Below are 17,500 nucleotides of genomic sequence, written 5' to 3'. Positions count from 1 at the left end.
GGAGCCCTTTACTACTGCTGTGTCGCTGCTTTAAGGACGTTCGCGCCCATTGCTACAGCGCATTTTTTCGTGCATGTCACTCACATGTCATGCATCGCAGACCACGAAGGTAAACAAACAAGGCATCGAGCCGGTGTTTGATCCTCCATCGGGCAGAGTCAATAGACCTTATTCACAATGGCTGCCATGTTGGATTTGCTATTATCATGCAAATTAGCTACACACTTTTTGGGGGGCAAACAACACAAGTTTGAGAGGTTATAACGAACACCTTAGCCACACAGATGATTTGTTTCACATTCATTGAATGTTTATCACCTAAGCAGTTAAATACAACCATTACACAAGTTACTTCGACGTTTTTTTAGTGAAAAATGAGCAGATAACGAAGTAGAAAGTCAAAATGTCAAAGGCAATCAAAAGATAAAAAAAATTTATAAAAGGTACTTAATTCTAAATACTAAAATGGACTTTTTGCAATGTTATTTCAATATTTCGTTGAACCGATTTTCCACAATTTGCTTTTTCTTCATTGTTTGCCCTCCAGCATAACGCATGGCTAATTTGCATGACGATATGAACACCAACATGGCGGCTATCGTGAAATAAGGCCTATTTGCGTCTGTAGCCTCCATCAGGACCCAGGTTTTCTCGGAATTGTCACGCAATGACGTGACAGTGCGAATAGACAATCGCTTTTACTCCCTTGAATTCTCAGTGACCCCCATTTTTCTTTCCGTAGGTCACTTTGTTTCCTGATTTTGTCCATTCAAAAAAAGAAAAAACAAATATCTCGCCTTTTATGCTCTCGTGCGACCGAGGGTTTCTTTCTTAGGCTGATATGTATCGTTTTTCAAGGTCTATTTCACCTCGGCAGGTATTTTTTGCAGGTTGCAGGTTGAAATTTCATTATAACTGGAAAATCGCTGGCACTAAAAAGAAAGGTAAAGCGATAGACTTGCCATGACTGTTACATGAATAGCTAACCTTAGGCCTAAAAACTTTTCTTTAGGCCTGATTAGGCCTAAGTTTAGCTATTCATGTAACAGTCACGGCAAGTCTATTACTTTACCTTTCTTTTTAGTGCCAGCAGTTTTCCAGTTATAATGAAATTTCAACCTGGAACCTGCAACCTGCAAAAAATACCTGCCGATTTCACCTCAGAAAAAGACATCAGCTGCAAAATTTATTTAGTTATATTAGTTATGTTGAATTGAGTATGTTTACCTGATCTAAATTTCACTAATACAGCTTTTTTTATTCCTGACAGTTGTAAGCTAAGATCGTCTTAAAATAACGCAAGCTTCTAAAACGAGCAAGGTGACCCCCCGTTTTTTTTGCCTTTTTGGCAAAAGTAGATCATTACCTTTCTGCGTGGCAAGTTTTAAAAAAATCTGCACATGGGAACATTTTGGGCGCCAACATCCTTAAGTTCTTGTGTAGTCTTAAAAATGGTGAGCGAGTAAATTGCAAAGATCCAAATAAAAAATTATTAAACATATCAGTGATGAGTTTGTTTATATCTAGATACTGAAAATTGGATGTCCAAGATGCATTTCCCTCCCACTAAATGAAAAATGGAGTAGGTTAATTTTAAGTGAAGTTTTTCAAAAAGTGGGTGTCCATAGCATTCCTGGACACCCCTCTAACTGAATCCTCAGTGTGGAGACAGCTTTGGAGTACTACTGAATTTCAATAAGTATATTTGAAAATGACGTTAATTTTAGACGAAATTATTGGTACAATTTTATGGGTTTGGTCTCAGGAAAAATAATTTTGTCAGGTGGCATAAAGTTCTTGCATTTTGCAATCTTTAAAATTATTATTAAGTCTCCTTGCTTCTGTGACTACCCTTTTCCATCCATATACCAATTTTAGACTGAACTGTCTGAAGAAGCATTTTGCTACCTTCACTCCAGCCATGAATTTTAGTGAAACAATTGACTGTAGTGTTCCATACTGTACTGTACTGTAGTCAAGGAAAGTAAACTAAACATGTGAGATACACTCCTAAATAGTAGGAGATAATTTTATAAATACTTTTAAAAGTTGGGCATCTAAGGTTTGTTTATTTCCATCTTAGTGCAGAACAATCATAGGCAGCAGAAGTGGGGGGGGGGGGGGGGGGGATTCGTGCGAAAACAGCACAAAAACAATGACAGCACCACCTATCACAGATTGCCTTTTGAGACACGAGAAAATAATTATTTATTGTTAGCAAACTTTCTGCATGCATGGTGCTAAGGATTTTAAAACTTTATGGGCTTCTGTACAGAAAACTTTGGAATTTCAACGTATTCTTAATTACATTGTACATTTCACTGTCGAGTAACACAGTCAGTATTTACAAGCAGCTAGTGAGAGACAAAAACAAAACAAAATGAGGAACATTTAAAACACACTTCTTCACACAAAAGGAGAACAGCTGATACTTGAAACAGGAAATTTTAATTTTCTTGCTAAAATAAATAAGCTCTCTTTCACTAACTTTTACAGCATTCATGACAGATAACTCAAATGAACAAAATCTCCTCAATAATTTTAATTAACACTAATATTACTATATTACACTCTTTCTTTACTGTAAAAATATAGCCAAGATGTACTCACAATGCTTCCTTTTCAGTTACATAAAAAAATTAAACTCAGAATTAAATGCTACTACTTTATACACACCAATATATGCTCCAAAGCAAAGGATGCAGTTAAGAAATGGAAGAAAGTTACTACTCCGTATAATTTCAGCTATTGGCACTGCTAATTTCCAATCACAATTTCCTTTTGCATTCATATTACTGGCAAAACTCTGTGACATCCTGTGTTGACTAGATGTTTGATTGGACCCATCTAGGTTGATGAATTTTTTAAAGCAAAAGAGGAATAAATTAAGCCTAAAAGCCCTGCAACAACCCCAAATAATGCCATGAAAATCTCAAAAGCTCTCTGATACCATCTCAATTTCTTCCACTTGAGCTGCAAATGGAAGAGGCATGGGAAAATTAAAGTTATACAAACTCCGAACACACTGCCAAAAATTCCCATGAGTAGGCCGAAATGAGGAACCGCCAGTGCAATTCCCAGGGTTGAAAATACAAGAATGACCCTTGTCAATAAAACCCAGCAAAAATTGTATCGTTTTTCCTTGTAACATATTGGAATCTTTGGCAACAGCACCATGTCCAGAGTTCCACTGATGATAAACATATTTAGAGGGTACGAGAAGTAAGCATTTACGACCACAAATGCTGTCGCTATCTTACTTAATATAGATGCACGTGATATGCTAAGATTTAAAATGACAATTGGTCGAGTGTCACTACCAAAAGTGAGGCAGCAGAACAGCCCAATAAAAAATTTTGTCAGGGTCACAGAAGAAAATGCCCAGTTGGAGACCTTTTTGTATTTTTTGGGTTGTTGCATAGAACCCTCAATCCCAGGAAAAACTGTGTGCCCGCAGTAGGAGAATAAAATAATACCTAAACCAATTGGGAATGTATTAAGATTGAAAGAAGGTATTTTTTGAAATTTCCATGACTGCAAATTTGCTAAGGAGAAGCCTAATATTATGAAAACAATCACTAAAACTGCTAGCACTGCTAGCATGCTTAACCATGCCAAAACTGAGAGTTTTTGGATAAACACTGTCACCAACAAAGCCAATGTACATATTAAGCACCACTCTTGCAGTGATAGCACAACCAAGTCACTGAAAAGATCCCTCATGCTACTTCCCATAAGCATTACCAACAGGACGCAGCTAGAGTATGATAGCCCCACAGTTATGAAATCAACCAAGCGTCCTCCAGTCGGTCCCCACACTTCGGCTCCTATTTCGGCATAGCTCGCTCTGACTCGTTTCCGCAGTCGGCTTTTCGGGGAAACCTCGTAGAGGCAATCGACGAGAAGAACGGAAGTCACAGCGTCGAAAAAGCCAACGACCAAGGTGAGTATCAGTGCTGACAGGCCTCCCAACGCGATCGCATAAGGCATAGCTAGCGCACTACTGCTAGAGATTGTCATATTGATCATATTCCAAAGAGCAAGTATAGTAGGTGCAAGCCCATCTTCGGATACTTTCTCGAATATTGACGACAATGTTCCGCTTTTCGACTTAGAGTTGACGCCGCGATCGTGCATCGACAAGGAAACCGATTGTTGATTTAGAGATCGAGTGACACAAACCGCATTGGAATACAACGAGAACTGGAAGGAAGGAATGAACAGCGACGCTTGGCTTGTCGTGAAAGTGGTAGTGAAACTCTTGCTATTGTGAGTGAAGAAACTAGCGCCACTTTTCTCGAGCTCGGAGCCCGAATTGTGCAGCAACGGCGTGCTTTCATCTAGTTCCAAGTCATCATTTTCCTCTTCGAGAGGATCTTGTTCTTCTTCGATTTGTTCGTTTGTGAGTGGCATGCCTTCAATGATTGTCACAAGCTCTGGTTCTTTGATGACCGTACTACCACTCAGAGGCAAAGGGATCGCAAACGTGTTCGTTTCCAAGCTTTCTTTGTCCATTTCGATTGCTCTCTTCTGGTCCAAGTTTGTCCTTTCTCCCGCTAAAATTCCAAGATTTTGCTAATAGCAAATCTCCGAAGAATACATCCTTTCAACGGAGAGGCGGCTTCTATTCTCAACAAAGTTGAAGTGTGCATCGGTCCTGTTGTTTCCAAGTTGTCCAAGTCAGACTGGTTTTTCCCAGTTATACTAACTTGTCTATTTCAAGTTTCGCGCCTGACTCATGTCACGAAACTTCCGGTTAAACACGTAAACCTGCGTGGTACGAATTCATTATGTTAGCAGTTTCCGAGGCTTTTTTTTTTATTGCAAAAGAAAGAATCAAGTTGTAGTTGCGCATTTGTTGTATGAACTATTTTCACAAATAACTGAGTAAAAAAGGGCCACATAATTTCGAGACTGGTGGAGTATAATGGTTCGTTTCGCTGTGCAGTGGATGAAACAGCATGAAAGGACCTGTCATATAAATATTGGGATCTGTTATACTTGTGGCTCGTTTGGCTCGGCAGTGGATAAAAGAAAGAGTCATATAAACACTGGCGTGTTAGACTGTTGCCTCGTTTGGCTCGGCAGTGGATGGCAAACGAGCCGGCTCGTCGTCAGTAAAATCAAGCCAACAAACATTGAGCCTCGTCACACAATCCACCGCTTTCTCGTGGTTTTCCGGCCAAAGTGCAAATTGGACAGATGAGTCAACAAAAGTCGCTAACAAAGCCCCTTTTGAAAACCAAGCAACTGTGGCATTGTGTACGTTTCATACGTAGACATTGTAAATAACGAAATTATTCCTTTTTCCCGTTTAATACTGATTTCGTAAAACCGGAAGTTACGGTGAAAACTACTTGCTCCGACCACAAAACCGTCAACGACAGTATCACGACTTCCTTCTTCCCCTTTGCCACTTTCCTTTCTACACGGACACACTGAAAAACCCTGATAGTCCGGTATTTTCTGTTTATTAAATTCATTGTTAAGATCAATGGTCTCGGCGTTTTTTGTTGGTAATTTTTGTCAAGAAGTGGGATTAGTAAAGCATGCACGTGTCGTAATACGTGTTATTAAACGTTTTTGCCCTGTTTCGGTTTCAAGTTTAGTAGACTAGACAGTATAACTCATATAAAAACCCTTCCAAAATTGTATTAATATACCAATGTCTTGAAAATAAAATTTATGACAAATAAAATAAAACAAGACCATGTTCAGTTAACACTCGAAACATCAGCCACCCCCTTAAAAGTTGGGTTTTATTTACAAGCAGGTTTTAGTAACTTCGATCTTCTCAGACAATACGTTTTTGAAACTGAAGTCGTTCTTAAGTACCTTTTAATGCCCAGTTTCTTTTCATTATTTTATGTTCAGGGGTGAAAAGGTGAAACTGCCCTGTTTTTGAAAGTGCCACCTACTCTTCAAGTGCTTAATAAAAAAAATCATACCCTTTGTACAGATTGTGAAAATTATATGTTTATGAAACACTAAAAAGCAACCCTTAAGTTTGACAAATCATTTCTTTATTACTGACTTCAAATTTCTCAGAGATCTGAATCAAGGAGAAAAGACATCATTGTTATCATTTTATTGGATCATAACACAGAGCACAGTACGTGTTTGCCAGGAGATGTATGTGCACAAAAATACAGGAGTTTTGGACTTCCACAGCCTTTTCTCAACACTACAATTTTAAACTGCTGAGTAAATAAAAGCATTTTCTGCTCAATTCACATTCAAGTTTCTGAAAACATCAGTCATGATGTGCTCAGGTTTCTGATCACATCAATCATGAACCCCTCTATTAATAATATTATTGTTTCCAAAATAAGCAGTTCTATAATAATATTACTGTCAAAGCACAAAAACCTACCAGTCAAGTACTAAGTATGTGTTATTCAAACAAATTCAAAATTTAAAAAAAGAGAGAAAAAACTGATTTTTGTGACTTCAAAGTATCTCTGTTATGGAACCAAGAGTTTAATTAAGATTTATCTGGTAATGAACTGAATATTTCACTCTTTAAGCTAACAGCATCAAAAAACTATGTCCCCGTTAAACTCATAAGAATGATACTTATAGATTTTACTCTGTCTAACGCCAGACGATTTTACTCGTCAATGGGGAACCCCTCGGGGCTTAAAGGGTTAACTCATAAGAATGATACTTATAGATTTACTCTGTCTAAAGCCAGACGATTTTACTTGTCAATGGGGGCTGATTCAGGGCTGGAAGGGTTGAGTCACTTTCACACTTAAAAAAGTGAAATTGTAACTGAAGCTACACAACCCGAAAGACAAGACAGGCCCTACTAACAAAAATAGTGGCTTTTACCAAATAAAACTGGAAATTGGGAGGACAAGGTTTCAAGTTTCTAAAGAAACTGTGGTGTTGCATTGGTGGGGAAGCAAAACACAGATTCAAATGGGTTTATCAAATGAGTTAATATCGTACATTGAAATTTGAAAGCTGCTGTTTCAAGCATTAGCACTTCATCAGAGCAAAGGGCCAACGCTTCAAGGGCTGATGCTCAAAATGTCAGCTTTCAACTTTCTCTATGGAAGTCAATTTGCTATATCAACGCACTTGATGAACACATTTCTGTGAAAATTAGGATATCATTTTTTTTTAATTTCGTAGTGCTGTTACTTGAATGTGTGAAAGGAATCCACAAGAGCTTTTCCAGAATAAACAAAGCCAAGCCCTCCAGCAAAAACTCCAAAAACAATGAGGACAATCTCCCCAGTGATATGATACCAGCGGAGATAATTCCAACGCAGCACGAGATGCGCTATACAAGGAAATCCAAATGACAAACATGTTCCAGTAAAACTGCCCACAAATCCCATTAGCAGGCCGAAATGTGGCACAACAAGAGCAATGAATAATGCCAAGGTCACCAGTAATGTTCTTGTCAACAGCAGCCAGTACCAATGATATTTTGTTCCTGGTGCTAAATGAGGAAAGTGAGGGCCAATAATGTTGTCAAATGTTTCCACCACGACAAATAGAGGGAGAGGAAAGGAGAAAAACACATTCATTGCCACCAAGATTGTTGCTGCTGTGTTAAATCCGACATTTCCTTCCAAGTTGAGAGTAAAGACTTGTTTAGTGAGGTGTCCAAATGTGAGCACAGAAAAGATGCCAAACAGCGTTTTAACAACAGCAGAGATAAAAAATGAAACATGCATCATGTTATTAAAGTGTTTGGGTTCTCTCATGCTCCCTTCAATGCCTGGAAAGACAGCATGGGCACAGTAACTGAATGTAACTATACCAAATCCAACAGGAAATGTACTAATGTTGAACGAGGGAATATTATCCCATGTCCATTCATCACTGAGAACAATGCAATACGATATCATGACCATGAGTGCTGACATGAGTGAAAATACAGCCACCATGCTCATCCATGCAATAAGAGAGAGTCTTTGAATGAAGACACTTGGAAGAACAGCCAAGGAACAGATGATTGCCCATTCATTTAGACCAATTGGCACATACTTTGCTGTGATCTGAGAAAACATTGAAGTGAGCAGGATCAGATACAGCACTGCAGCTGAGTAGAGTTCTATTGTCTGCACAATACTGACGACTTTCCCGCCCACTCCAGGCCAGACCGCATCACCAACATCAGGGTATGACTCACGCACTCTTTTCCTTACCTTGCTGCGAGGTGAGATTTCATACAAGCAGTCGACCAGTAATATTCCAGTAAAGTCACAGAACATAGCCACAATAAAGATACAGACAACCGCAGCCACCCCTCCCTCCCTAACTGCATATGGAACACCAAGGATGCCCATCCCTTGTATCAGGTTGGTCACATTCCAGCCAGCCAAGATAGCTGAAGCTTGTCTGTCTAAACTCTCCTTCTCAATAAGGGACAAGGTCAGATGGGAAACTGTGAAGGACTTAAAACGTTTGAATTGTGTATTCCAAGGCGATCTACGTGTAGGACCACCCAAGCAGTTTGGTAGTAAAGGGGTTGCTTCCGTTGACTCCTGGGGCTTTTTCCTGTCCAATATATTTAGTTCGTGGCTTTCTTCTTTCGCTGTTTCATATTGACTGCCCCTTGTTAGAGATAATGAACTATAAGACGCAGTAAATTGCAAATCGTTGTCAATACTTCCATCCTTTGCCATTGCGCAATATTCGAAGCCGCACAAAATTAATGAAATTGAAAAATGGTAACACCACGTGGAGGGAAACCCTGAATGTCACATCGTCCAATATTACTGAGAGTGTTCCGCTCCTACCTCTCAACAATGTGGTGAAAAACGCGGTCTTTGAATTTCACAAGATTATTGATGTAATAATCATTTGTGAAATCCGTACGAAGTCCATTTACTTTGTCACGCTTCGTCAAGGTATCTATTGTGATTGGTTGAATTCCTCGTACTCCCGTGTGAAACAACCATAAAAGGCTGAAAACATCAAATACAGACACGTGCTATAACAGCAAGAGAACTCTTTTGAACCCCTTCACAAAGGCTCTATCAATGGCATTTTTTTGTTTACAGTTTTGCAGGTGCTATGTAAGATGATGCAACGGCAAGGCTTTTGCAAACTGCTTTGCACTGACTCGTTGTCGTGACGGACAAGTCGCAAAACGACATAAATATGATTGGTTGACAAAGTGTGCTTCCCCTAAAAGGACCCATAACAAAGATAAGACGAACACGTGCTTACCTGTTTCCAATTTGTTTGATCGCGATGGCCTAGCTTTAAAGAGTTTAAGGTTTCCAATGGGAGCTGTTTGAACGTGCTTCGAGCTTGCTACAAAAAAGCGAAGTACGTCTCCTTATATAGGACTTCGAAGAAATTACTGCATCGAGACTGCAAGTGGAGGCTTGCGAAATGGACAGTGAAACGGCAGTTGCAGCTCTGTCCTTCAACAAGTCACCTGGACAAGACGGCGAAGCGATCTCCTTACACAAACCGGCTTTCGGGTCCTTGGGTGAGGAATCACCTCTCCTGTGTGCTCTAGATGATGACGTTGCATCGACCTTGAAGAAAGCAAGCTTCGCGGAGAGCGTGCGAAAACTCGGTGGTGCATCTCTGACTGTTTCAGCCTTGGAACGACCATCGGATGATAGGCGCGCTTCAGCTTGGCTCGCTGGCTGGAACGTCACGAATCTTATCCAGGGAACCGGTATCCTCGGAGTGCCTTACGCTGTGATGATGGGCGGTTGGGCCTCTGTAGCCATCATCGTGATAGTAGCTGCTATTTGCTGCTACACCGGCAAGCTTCTGGTGGAATGTCTCTACGTGGAATCCAAACGTACAGGCCAGTTAAAGCGCGCGTACGTAAATTACCCCGAAGTCGGAGAAGCCGCTTGGCCCGGATGGGGGAACAAAATCGTTAGCGTTGTTCAAGTGTGTGAAATGTATGGGGGCGTGATCATGTACATTGTGCTGCTAGCCACGGTGTTCAGCGACATTCTTCAGGAAAAGGTTCCCTTTGATATCTACCAGTGGGCAGTTATCTGCGCGTACGTTGCACTACCTGGAATCTTCATCACGCGAGTGTCGGTAATCGCGTGGATCAGTATGATATCTGTTTTTGCTTTGCTCTCCAGTATTGCCACTATCATCATTTACTGTATTACTGAGTATCGGGACATGGCCATCTCCAATATTCCTCCTTTTGACCCGCAGAAGTTCCCCATTGGATTCGGTGTCATTGTGTTTAGCTACTGTGCTCATGCTGTGTTTCCTGGCGTTGAAGGAAGCATGCGCGAACCAAAGCAATTTCCCATGATGATGAACTCTGCTTTCAGTCTGGCAGGAGTTGTCAAGGTCTTACTTGGTTTACTGGCTGTCCTCAGATTTGGCAAACAAACCAATCAAGTCATCACAGTCAACATGGCCAACAGTCCAGTCTTCAACATTGTTGCTACAGCATTGGTCGTCACCAATGTTTTCCTGGCCTTTCCTCTCTGCATGTTCGTTGTTTTGGAAACATGGGATAACAAGTTGTTGCCGTATTTTCCTCACCTTGGTAGAGATAGCAAACATCACTGGTTTTGGTTGGTTTTGACACGGACCTTGCTTCTCACTTTCGCTCTGTTCCTGGCAGTCATTGTTCCTCACTTTGGTTTATTGATGGGATTTGTCGGCAGCTTCACCGGTACTTGTCTTTCGTTTGTTTTTCCTTGTGTGTTTCACCTTGTCCTTCACTGGAATAAAACCCCTTGGTACAGCGTTTTGACCAAGATTCTGATAATTCTGTTTGGTTTGGTGTGTGGTGCATGTGGTTTGTTTTTCTCAGGAAGGGAGCTTGCAAAAGCATTCTCATTTAAGAGCAAATAGGGAGAAACAGATTAATTCTGCTTGTTGATTTATTATTTTCAAAGAATGCTGACAGTTTGCAATATTCATATTTTAAATGTTATTCTCATTGTGAAGCACTTTTGCATATGATTGTTATATAAAATTTTTAAGCACTATATAAAATTACCATTAGTATTATTATCATTATTTATCATAATATTACAAGCGCAAGTGAAAAAAAAACCAACAGATATCTGGCCCCAGTTGCTCAGAAGATGGATAACACTATCCACCAGATAAATCACTATCCGTTGGATAGCACAATAATTATTGGTTTTACTATGACTTCTAGTGTTTTATCCGGTGAAAAGCGCTATTGATTGTTTGAACAACTGGGGCCAGGTGTGTAACTTGAACAAAGTAGCTGCCAGATCAAATAATAAAAATTATTATTATTATTATTATTCATTCAATATATTTCCCCGTTTCTGATTGGTTAAAACCACACGCATAATTCACCATAACCAGCTGCTGTTCTCCAAATTTGGAAAGGTACTTCGTCATATTGAATCAATGACGTCAAAAATGCAGCCCGCTGCAGATTATTGAACCAATGACGTCAAAAGTGCAGCCCACTGCAAATTATTGTGTTATTTTTGTTGAGTAGAAAAATGGCTGTGAGTAGGTTTAGAAGTTTGAGCAAAGAAAATATTTGAATGAATAATAAAGCAATATTGAATTTGGCGTTCGTAGAATATGAAGAATTTTGCAGATCTCGGAGGATGTTATCCACCTCGGCCTTCGGCCTTGGTGGATAACACCCTCCTCGACCTGCAGAATTCTTCATATCCTACTCAGCCTCATTCAATAATTCTTAAATATTATTGGTGTGGATATTGTAGACAGGGAAATGGGGAAGAGGGCAGAACCATCTCAAATTCCTTTTTCAATTTTAGTCATTTCACCAAAACCTGTCTTGTTTTAAGCAATGAGCAACTCAACATCTGCAAAACATTCGTTTACAAAAGCGCGAATGCAAAAGAGGAGGTAGTATGGCCCAATGGTCAGGCCTAGGGTGCTTGCCTTGAGATTTAGAAATCCTGGGTTCAGTCAGTTAAGTTTGTTTGTATGTAAAGATACCTTTTTTTGCATACCACATTCAACAGTTTTGCAAGTGAAGTGACTCTGTCATTCATTGTTTAGATATTTTTGATGAACCCATTGACACCCGGGACTAAGACTGTCTACAAGCCAGAAGATTTTACTCTGTCGAAAGCCAGGTGATTTTACTTGTCAACTGGGAGTGTCCTAGGGCATTTGAGGTATCAATGGGTGAAGCAGTCAAAACCTATGTCCATACCATTAAAGTGTGTACATTTATGAAGTGAAAATATATTTTGCTTATTTTAAAGACCTTCAAGAATGATGAAGAATGGTGTTTTCTATTCTGGAATATCTTTTCTCATTTCCGAGATATTTAAGTTTTTGTTCAAAAATTGATGATGTCATAAACTGTACACATGTCTAATAAATCACGAAATTGAAATATCTCTTAAACTATTGGCTGGGTTGTGTTCAACTTGGCACCAGTAGTGTTGATCAGGTAAGGCACAAAGTGAGACCCATTAAGATGTTGCCATGGGAACACTCGCGTTTCAAGTGCCGAAGGTACTCCAAACTGGGAGGGTCTGGGGGCATGCTCCCCCTGAAAATTTTGGTATTTAGGGTCTTGCAAATGCCATTTCCGACCATTTCCGAAGGACATAATATTCAGTAAATAAATGCGAAGGAAAAGGCAGTACTTAGTTGGTTTTTTTACCCATCTGTAGAGGTTTCAGCAAGCTGCAACACAAACAGGGGGTTTACAAGCAAAGGGAAAGACGTCGCAAACTCAGTTATAACACCATCATCATAACCTTTCCTTCAAAAATAACCAGGAACTGGGGACTGCTGATGAGACTGACACTGTGTGGGGGGCCTCAGAGGGCTTTCACTTATAACAGAAAATCTTTAAAAAAAATCCAACCAAATTCTCAAGTACACACATTTGTATTTGCATAAAGGACACTATATCCCTGATCTCGCATTTTGAACAGATAACTAAAGGCAAATGGCAAGACTGTATGTATGCATGTGCTGCCCGTAATGCTTTACATCTCTGTATAAGCTTACCAAGAGTGAAGATGTCTTATTACCACAATAAACGACAACATAAATCCTGCGTTAAATAGACCCAACAGCAAAAAAATGGTTGTCATGGCAACAGCATAGAGGGTATACATTTTGTGCCTTACTAATGTAGATTACCTCTACCGAGTTTGAACAACACTCGTCCAATATTTTCAGAGATATTCTCAAATTTGTGATTTGTTACAGTCACGTGTACAGTTGGTGATGTCATCAATTTGAATATCTCTGGAATGCGAGATGTTCCAAAATAGAAAACACCATTCTTCATCATTTTGCAAGGTCTTTAAAGTAAGCAAAAGATATTTTTTACTCCATAGGCATTCTAATGTATCAATAAAAATTCTATAGCCAAAGACATGTCATTATTCTTATCACTAGTAATGAAATAAATAAGAACTTTATTTCTGTGTCAAAAATTAAAGCAGCTCTGCACTATCTAGAAACAAAATAATTAAATTAAGTGATATTAAACTCGATAAAAACTTGATAAAAACCCTTAAAACCTATGCATAGCATTAACTCATCGCCCTTAGCATTTTTATTGACCATTGGTTAAAAACCCATGGGTTTAAATCAAATTACCCGGTGTTGCTCAAAGATTGAGGTTTAGGGTTAGCCTAACCTAGACCAACCAAGTCTCTCCCTAAATTGAAGGATTATTCTTAATTGTCAATTTGCTCCAAGTGAAGTTTTATTGTTCATTTTGGACACTGAAAGCTTGATAGGGATCATGGGAAATGAACTTTTTTTTCAAAAGCCGAACCCTAATGTCTGAACTTGAAATACTCTAACATGGGGATGTTTGATTAATAACCCCTTCAGCTGGAGTTGATCTTGCTGCTTTTTTTTTATAAATGGCTCCGAGCGTTGTGTGAATTAAGGGGCTGCTATAGAGACTGTTAAAAAACAGGTAGACTTTCATATACCCATTGTTTTCGTTTGGGGCCGGATGTTTCATCAGGTCATTTCGCATTCCATGTCCGGTACTTTGATGCCAATATTTGAGGGGTTTGTTTATTTTTAATTTTATTATCATAATTTGTTTTACTTACTTTCTTAAAGAGAATTTGAGTGAACTCCAGCCTTGCCCAGGAAATAGATTATTAGGTTCCAGAGTGTCCTATTTTTAAAATTTCCTTGGGGGGTGGGGGGGGGATGACCCCAGACCCCCCAGACCCCCCAGACCCCCCAGACCCCCCTAGGTAGATTGCGCCTCCGGCGCTCGCAAGGCGCCTTGCTGAGCCAAAAAATGTCAGAATTAAGTCCACTACTTTACAAAACGTTTGAAAACCCTGTATACCAGACTAAAATGGTAGAGGACAAAAGAACCTTATTCCGATTAGGCGTTGCTAGTTATGTATTGTTACGTTCGCTTTGTTCTTTTGTTTGATGGACATTAATTATTTCGGATCCGATATATGAAAGACCAGCCTAAAAAGCTGGGGGTGGGGAGGAGTGGGTAGCTCAAGAGTATCTTCAGAAGAAGAGACGACCTGGGAATGAGATGAAATCTGGTTGTAATTCCATGTTGAAATACACTAAATGAAAAATCCTCCTAAAATTTCTCAGCCAATACATTACTCAATATCTCTTGCCAACAGTACTCATCAATACTAGTTGCTTTATATTACGTAACGTTACTTTTACATGACTACTCATCACTACACTGCACTTACCATGACCATACAGCGCTAGCCGTATTACTATACACTACACACCATTGTACTACATTGCTACCTCTTACTAGACGTTCTCAGTCGTCACTTCACAGAACTAGCCATCGGCTGTGTGCAAATGTGGGATGGGGTCATCAGGGACTCAGGGGCGTTGGCACTTGTGGGCGTGGCGACGCATTTTTGCCATTTGTTCAACTTTTCATCATATTTCACAAAATCATCCTCCACAGGCTAACCCCGAAGGGCATCAGGATGAAAAGGCTCTGGTTTCACTCGGCAGCGGAAACATCGGAATTTTCTATTGGAGCCGAAAACATATGCTCTCGTACGCTCGTGTTGACTTTCGAGCGGGTCATTTCCAGCCATAACAAACAGCCCAAAACGGTTTAGCCGCTAAATTAGATAGTGAGACTCGCGGGAAAGAAAAAAAGAAGATCAGTAATGGCCGATACATGTACAGTCCCTTCACAGTTGCAGAACACACGACCCGGAAGTGTCGAAGAGATCGCTTTGGATCCATCGATATCGGAAGCAACTATTGTTCCCTTGGGAGAGAAGGCAGACTTGCTCAGGAAAGAACCCGCAGCCAGGGACAATCTTCTCAGTCTTGGACTTACAAAGACGAATCTATCGCAAAGTTTGAAGAAATTGCACTCGGCAACAATTTCCTTGATAGAGAGGCCGTCAAATGACAGACGCGCTAACGCTTTTCTTGCCGGATGGAATGTTACAAACCTTATTCAAGGAACAGGAATTTTGGGAATTCCCTACGCCGTCAAGAAGGGCGGATGGGCCGCCGTCGCTTCTATTTTCGTCTGTGGGTTTCTATGTTGTTACACTGGAAAGCTGTTAATCGATTGTCTCTACAGAGAGTCGAAAAGCACCGGACAGCCGAAGAGAGTCCGAGTCAATTACCCGGAAATTGGCGAAGCAGTGTGGCCACGATTGGGGAATAAGATTGTGAGCGTTGTTCAAGTTTGTGAAATGTCAGGAATAGCAGTGACTTACATTACCCTTCTGGCATCCATATTTTTTGATTTCTTTCACAGCAAGACCTCCCTAGATATCTATCACTGGACTGTGATAGTGGGATGTTTTGTCCTGCCAGGGTTATTCGTCACTCGGGTCTCGTTGATTGCCTGGATCAGCATGATCTCTGTCTTTTCGCTCTTTTGTGCTATTCTGACCATAATAATCTACTGCATCACGCAATATAAGGAGATGACCCTTAGCAACATGCCAGATTTTCAGTTGAACTCCTTCCTCGTAGGCTTTGGCATTATAGTTTTTAGCTTCACTGCCCATGCTGTGTTCCCCGGGGTGGAAGCCAGCATGAGACATCCCGAGCAATACCCCACCATGTTAAATATTGCATTCGCCAACTCGACCATCACTAAACTTGCTCTCGGAATGTTAGGGGTACTACGCTATGGACACAATCTAAACCAATCGGTGACGCTAAACCTCAAAAACAGTGCAACGTTCTACATCTTATCAAACACCTTTGTAGTCGCTAACGTCGTGCTTGCATTCCCGTTGGTCATGTTTGTTGTTTTGGAGACTTGGGACACCAAAATGCTTCCTTTTTTCCCGCACTTGGCTAAAGGAACAAGCTGGCACTGGTTTTGGCTGTTCTTGACTAGACCCGTACTCTTCACATTTGGCTTGTTTCTTGCCATCACTGTTCCCCATTTCGGCCTTGTTATGGGTTTTGTAGGCAGTTTGACTGGTACCAGCTTGTGTTTTATCTTCCCCAGTGTTTTCCATTTGAAGTTAAAGTGGAGCCAATTAGCTTGGTACCAAATAATAATTAGAATTGCAATAGCGGTTTTTGGAATTGTCTGTGGCATTCTTGGAGCTACATTTACTGCTGTTGAATTGTACAACGTAAGCAAACAATTGTCTCACTGAACTAAAGTTAACTTAAATTTAACGAACCTCTACTTATCAAAGTCCGTGGTATAAAAACAGCTAAAAACGAAGTATATTCTTCAGGCGACTTCTTCTTTAGTTAACCGAGAATTTAACGGTAAATGTGTTGAGGCACGATAGCGGCAAACATGCTGAACACGTCTTCGTTTATGTTCGTTTGCACGTAAAGTTCCTTGCGATCAAATAGGGGGAAAACACTGAAAACAAAACAACTCCAGAACACTTCTTACACACTTTGGTAACGTAATTGTAGTGGCTCTTTGGAAATTCAAAGATTACTTTATCAATAAAAGGACTCTTCAAAGTACGTATGTTTTTTAATTTCCTGCAAGAGATTATGAAGGTAAGAGAAGTAATCCCTCATATTGGCCCTATTCCGATCACAATCCCTCTTAAGTTTTTGGGGTCTTAAGATCTTGATTGTCAGTCAATAGGTTTGTCACTTTGAGGACGAGATGACACGTGACAAGTGACAGATCTCCGAGAGTAAAATATTAAAAATGCGGTCGAGTCATTGTTTTCAAGTGTCGGCCATCATCGCGGCCTCTAGCGTGTTGTAGTTGTTGTGTATTTAAATCTGCGGTCGTTTTCCCTGTTTTGGGAAAAAATTGAAGAGCTTTCCGTCGCAAATTAGTTGTAATTGTTAAAGGTAAGTTATTTCTGTTTCAAAATTGCTCTGTCGTGCTGTTTCTGATTGTTTTTTTTTCTTTCATTTCGAAAATTAACTACCCTTTCCTGCCTTGTTTCTTCTTTGTTATTTCATCCAGGTGACATCGCTGAGTGGACTTTCCTCGGCGATATCGATACAGGAGTTGTTTACTCACGCAAGCCAACATATCTAGACTCGGCTTCTGTGTAATGCGGACTGCACTGAAGCTAAGACGCTTTCGCAATCCCACATTCATTGGCTTGAAATCCGGTGTAGG

General features: G+C 40.2%; 4 protein-coding genes across 4 annotated transcripts; 2 read left to right on the top strand and 2 right to left on the bottom strand.

Moving 5' to 3' along the window:
• Window positions 1-2,187: 2,187 nt before the first annotated feature.
• On the bottom strand, window positions 2,188-4,690 carry LOC137968068 (vesicular inhibitory amino acid transporter-like). Its single transcript, XM_068814692.1, has one exon. It carries the CDS (start codon window positions 4,513-4,515, stop codon window positions 2,848-2,850), a length of 1,668 nt encoding a protein of 555 aa, XP_068670793.1. The 5' UTR covers window positions 4,516-4,690; the 3' UTR covers window positions 2,188-2,847.
• Window positions 4,691-5,773: 1,083 nt separating this feature from the next.
• On the bottom strand, window positions 5,774-8,647 carry LOC137968069 (vesicular inhibitory amino acid transporter-like). Its single transcript, XM_068814693.1, has one exon. It carries the CDS (start codon window positions 8,643-8,645, stop codon window positions 7,146-7,148), a length of 1,500 nt encoding a protein of 499 aa, XP_068670794.1. The 5' UTR covers window positions 8,646-8,647; the 3' UTR covers window positions 5,774-7,145.
• Window positions 8,648-9,356: 709 nt separating this feature from the next.
• LOC137968071 (vesicular inhibitory amino acid transporter-like) lies at window positions 9,357-13,387 on the top strand. Its single transcript, XM_068814696.1, has 2 exons — window positions 9,357-10,633; window positions 11,980-13,387. Exons 1-2 carry the CDS (start codon window positions 9,361-9,363, stop codon window positions 12,012-12,014), a joined length of 1,308 nt encoding a protein of 435 aa, XP_068670797.1. The 5' UTR covers window positions 9,357-9,360; the 3' UTR covers window positions 12,015-13,387.
• A 150-nt stretch (window positions 13,388-13,537) lies between these two features.
• On the top strand, window positions 13,538-16,859 carry LOC137968070 (vesicular inhibitory amino acid transporter-like). Its single transcript, XM_068814695.1, has one exon. It carries the CDS (start codon window positions 15,084-15,086, stop codon window positions 16,551-16,553), a length of 1,470 nt encoding a protein of 489 aa, XP_068670796.1. The 5' UTR covers window positions 13,538-15,083; the 3' UTR covers window positions 16,554-16,859.
• The last annotated feature ends 641 nt before the right edge of the window (window positions 16,860-17,500 follow it).

This window comes from Montipora foliosa, chromosome 8 (assembly GCF_036669935.1).
Source record: "Montipora foliosa isolate CH-2021 chromosome 8, ASM3666993v2, whole genome shotgun sequence".
Classification (NCBI taxonomy): Eukaryota; Metazoa; Cnidaria; class Anthozoa; order Scleractinia; family Acroporidae; genus Montipora; species Montipora foliosa.
The sequence above is the reverse complement of the archived record's forward strand: the minus strand, read 5'-3'. Positions and strand labels throughout refer to the sequence as shown.

What these genes read in the sequence shown, in the direction of transcription:
- LOC137968068 (XM_068814692.1), bottom strand. Translation starts at nt 4,515, where the DNA reads ATGGACAAAGAAAGCTTGGAAACGAACACGTTTGCGATCCCTTTGCCT.
- LOC137968069 (XM_068814693.1), bottom strand. Translation starts at nt 8,645, where the DNA reads ATGGCAAAGGATGGAAGTATTGACAACGATTTGCAATTTACTGCGTCT.
- LOC137968071 (XM_068814696.1), top strand. Translation starts at nt 9,361, where the DNA reads ATGGACAGTGAAACGGCAGTTGCAGCTCTGTCCTTCAACAAGTCACCT. An exon ending in ATTTGTCGGCAGCTTCACCG is followed by an intron (nt 10,634 to 11,979) that starts GTACTTGTCTTT and finishes TTCATTGTTTAG; the next exon opens with ATATTTTTGATGAACCCATT.
- LOC137968070 (XM_068814695.1), top strand. Translation starts at nt 15,084, where the DNA reads ATGGCCGATACATGTACAGTCCCTTCACAGTTGCAGAACACACGACCC.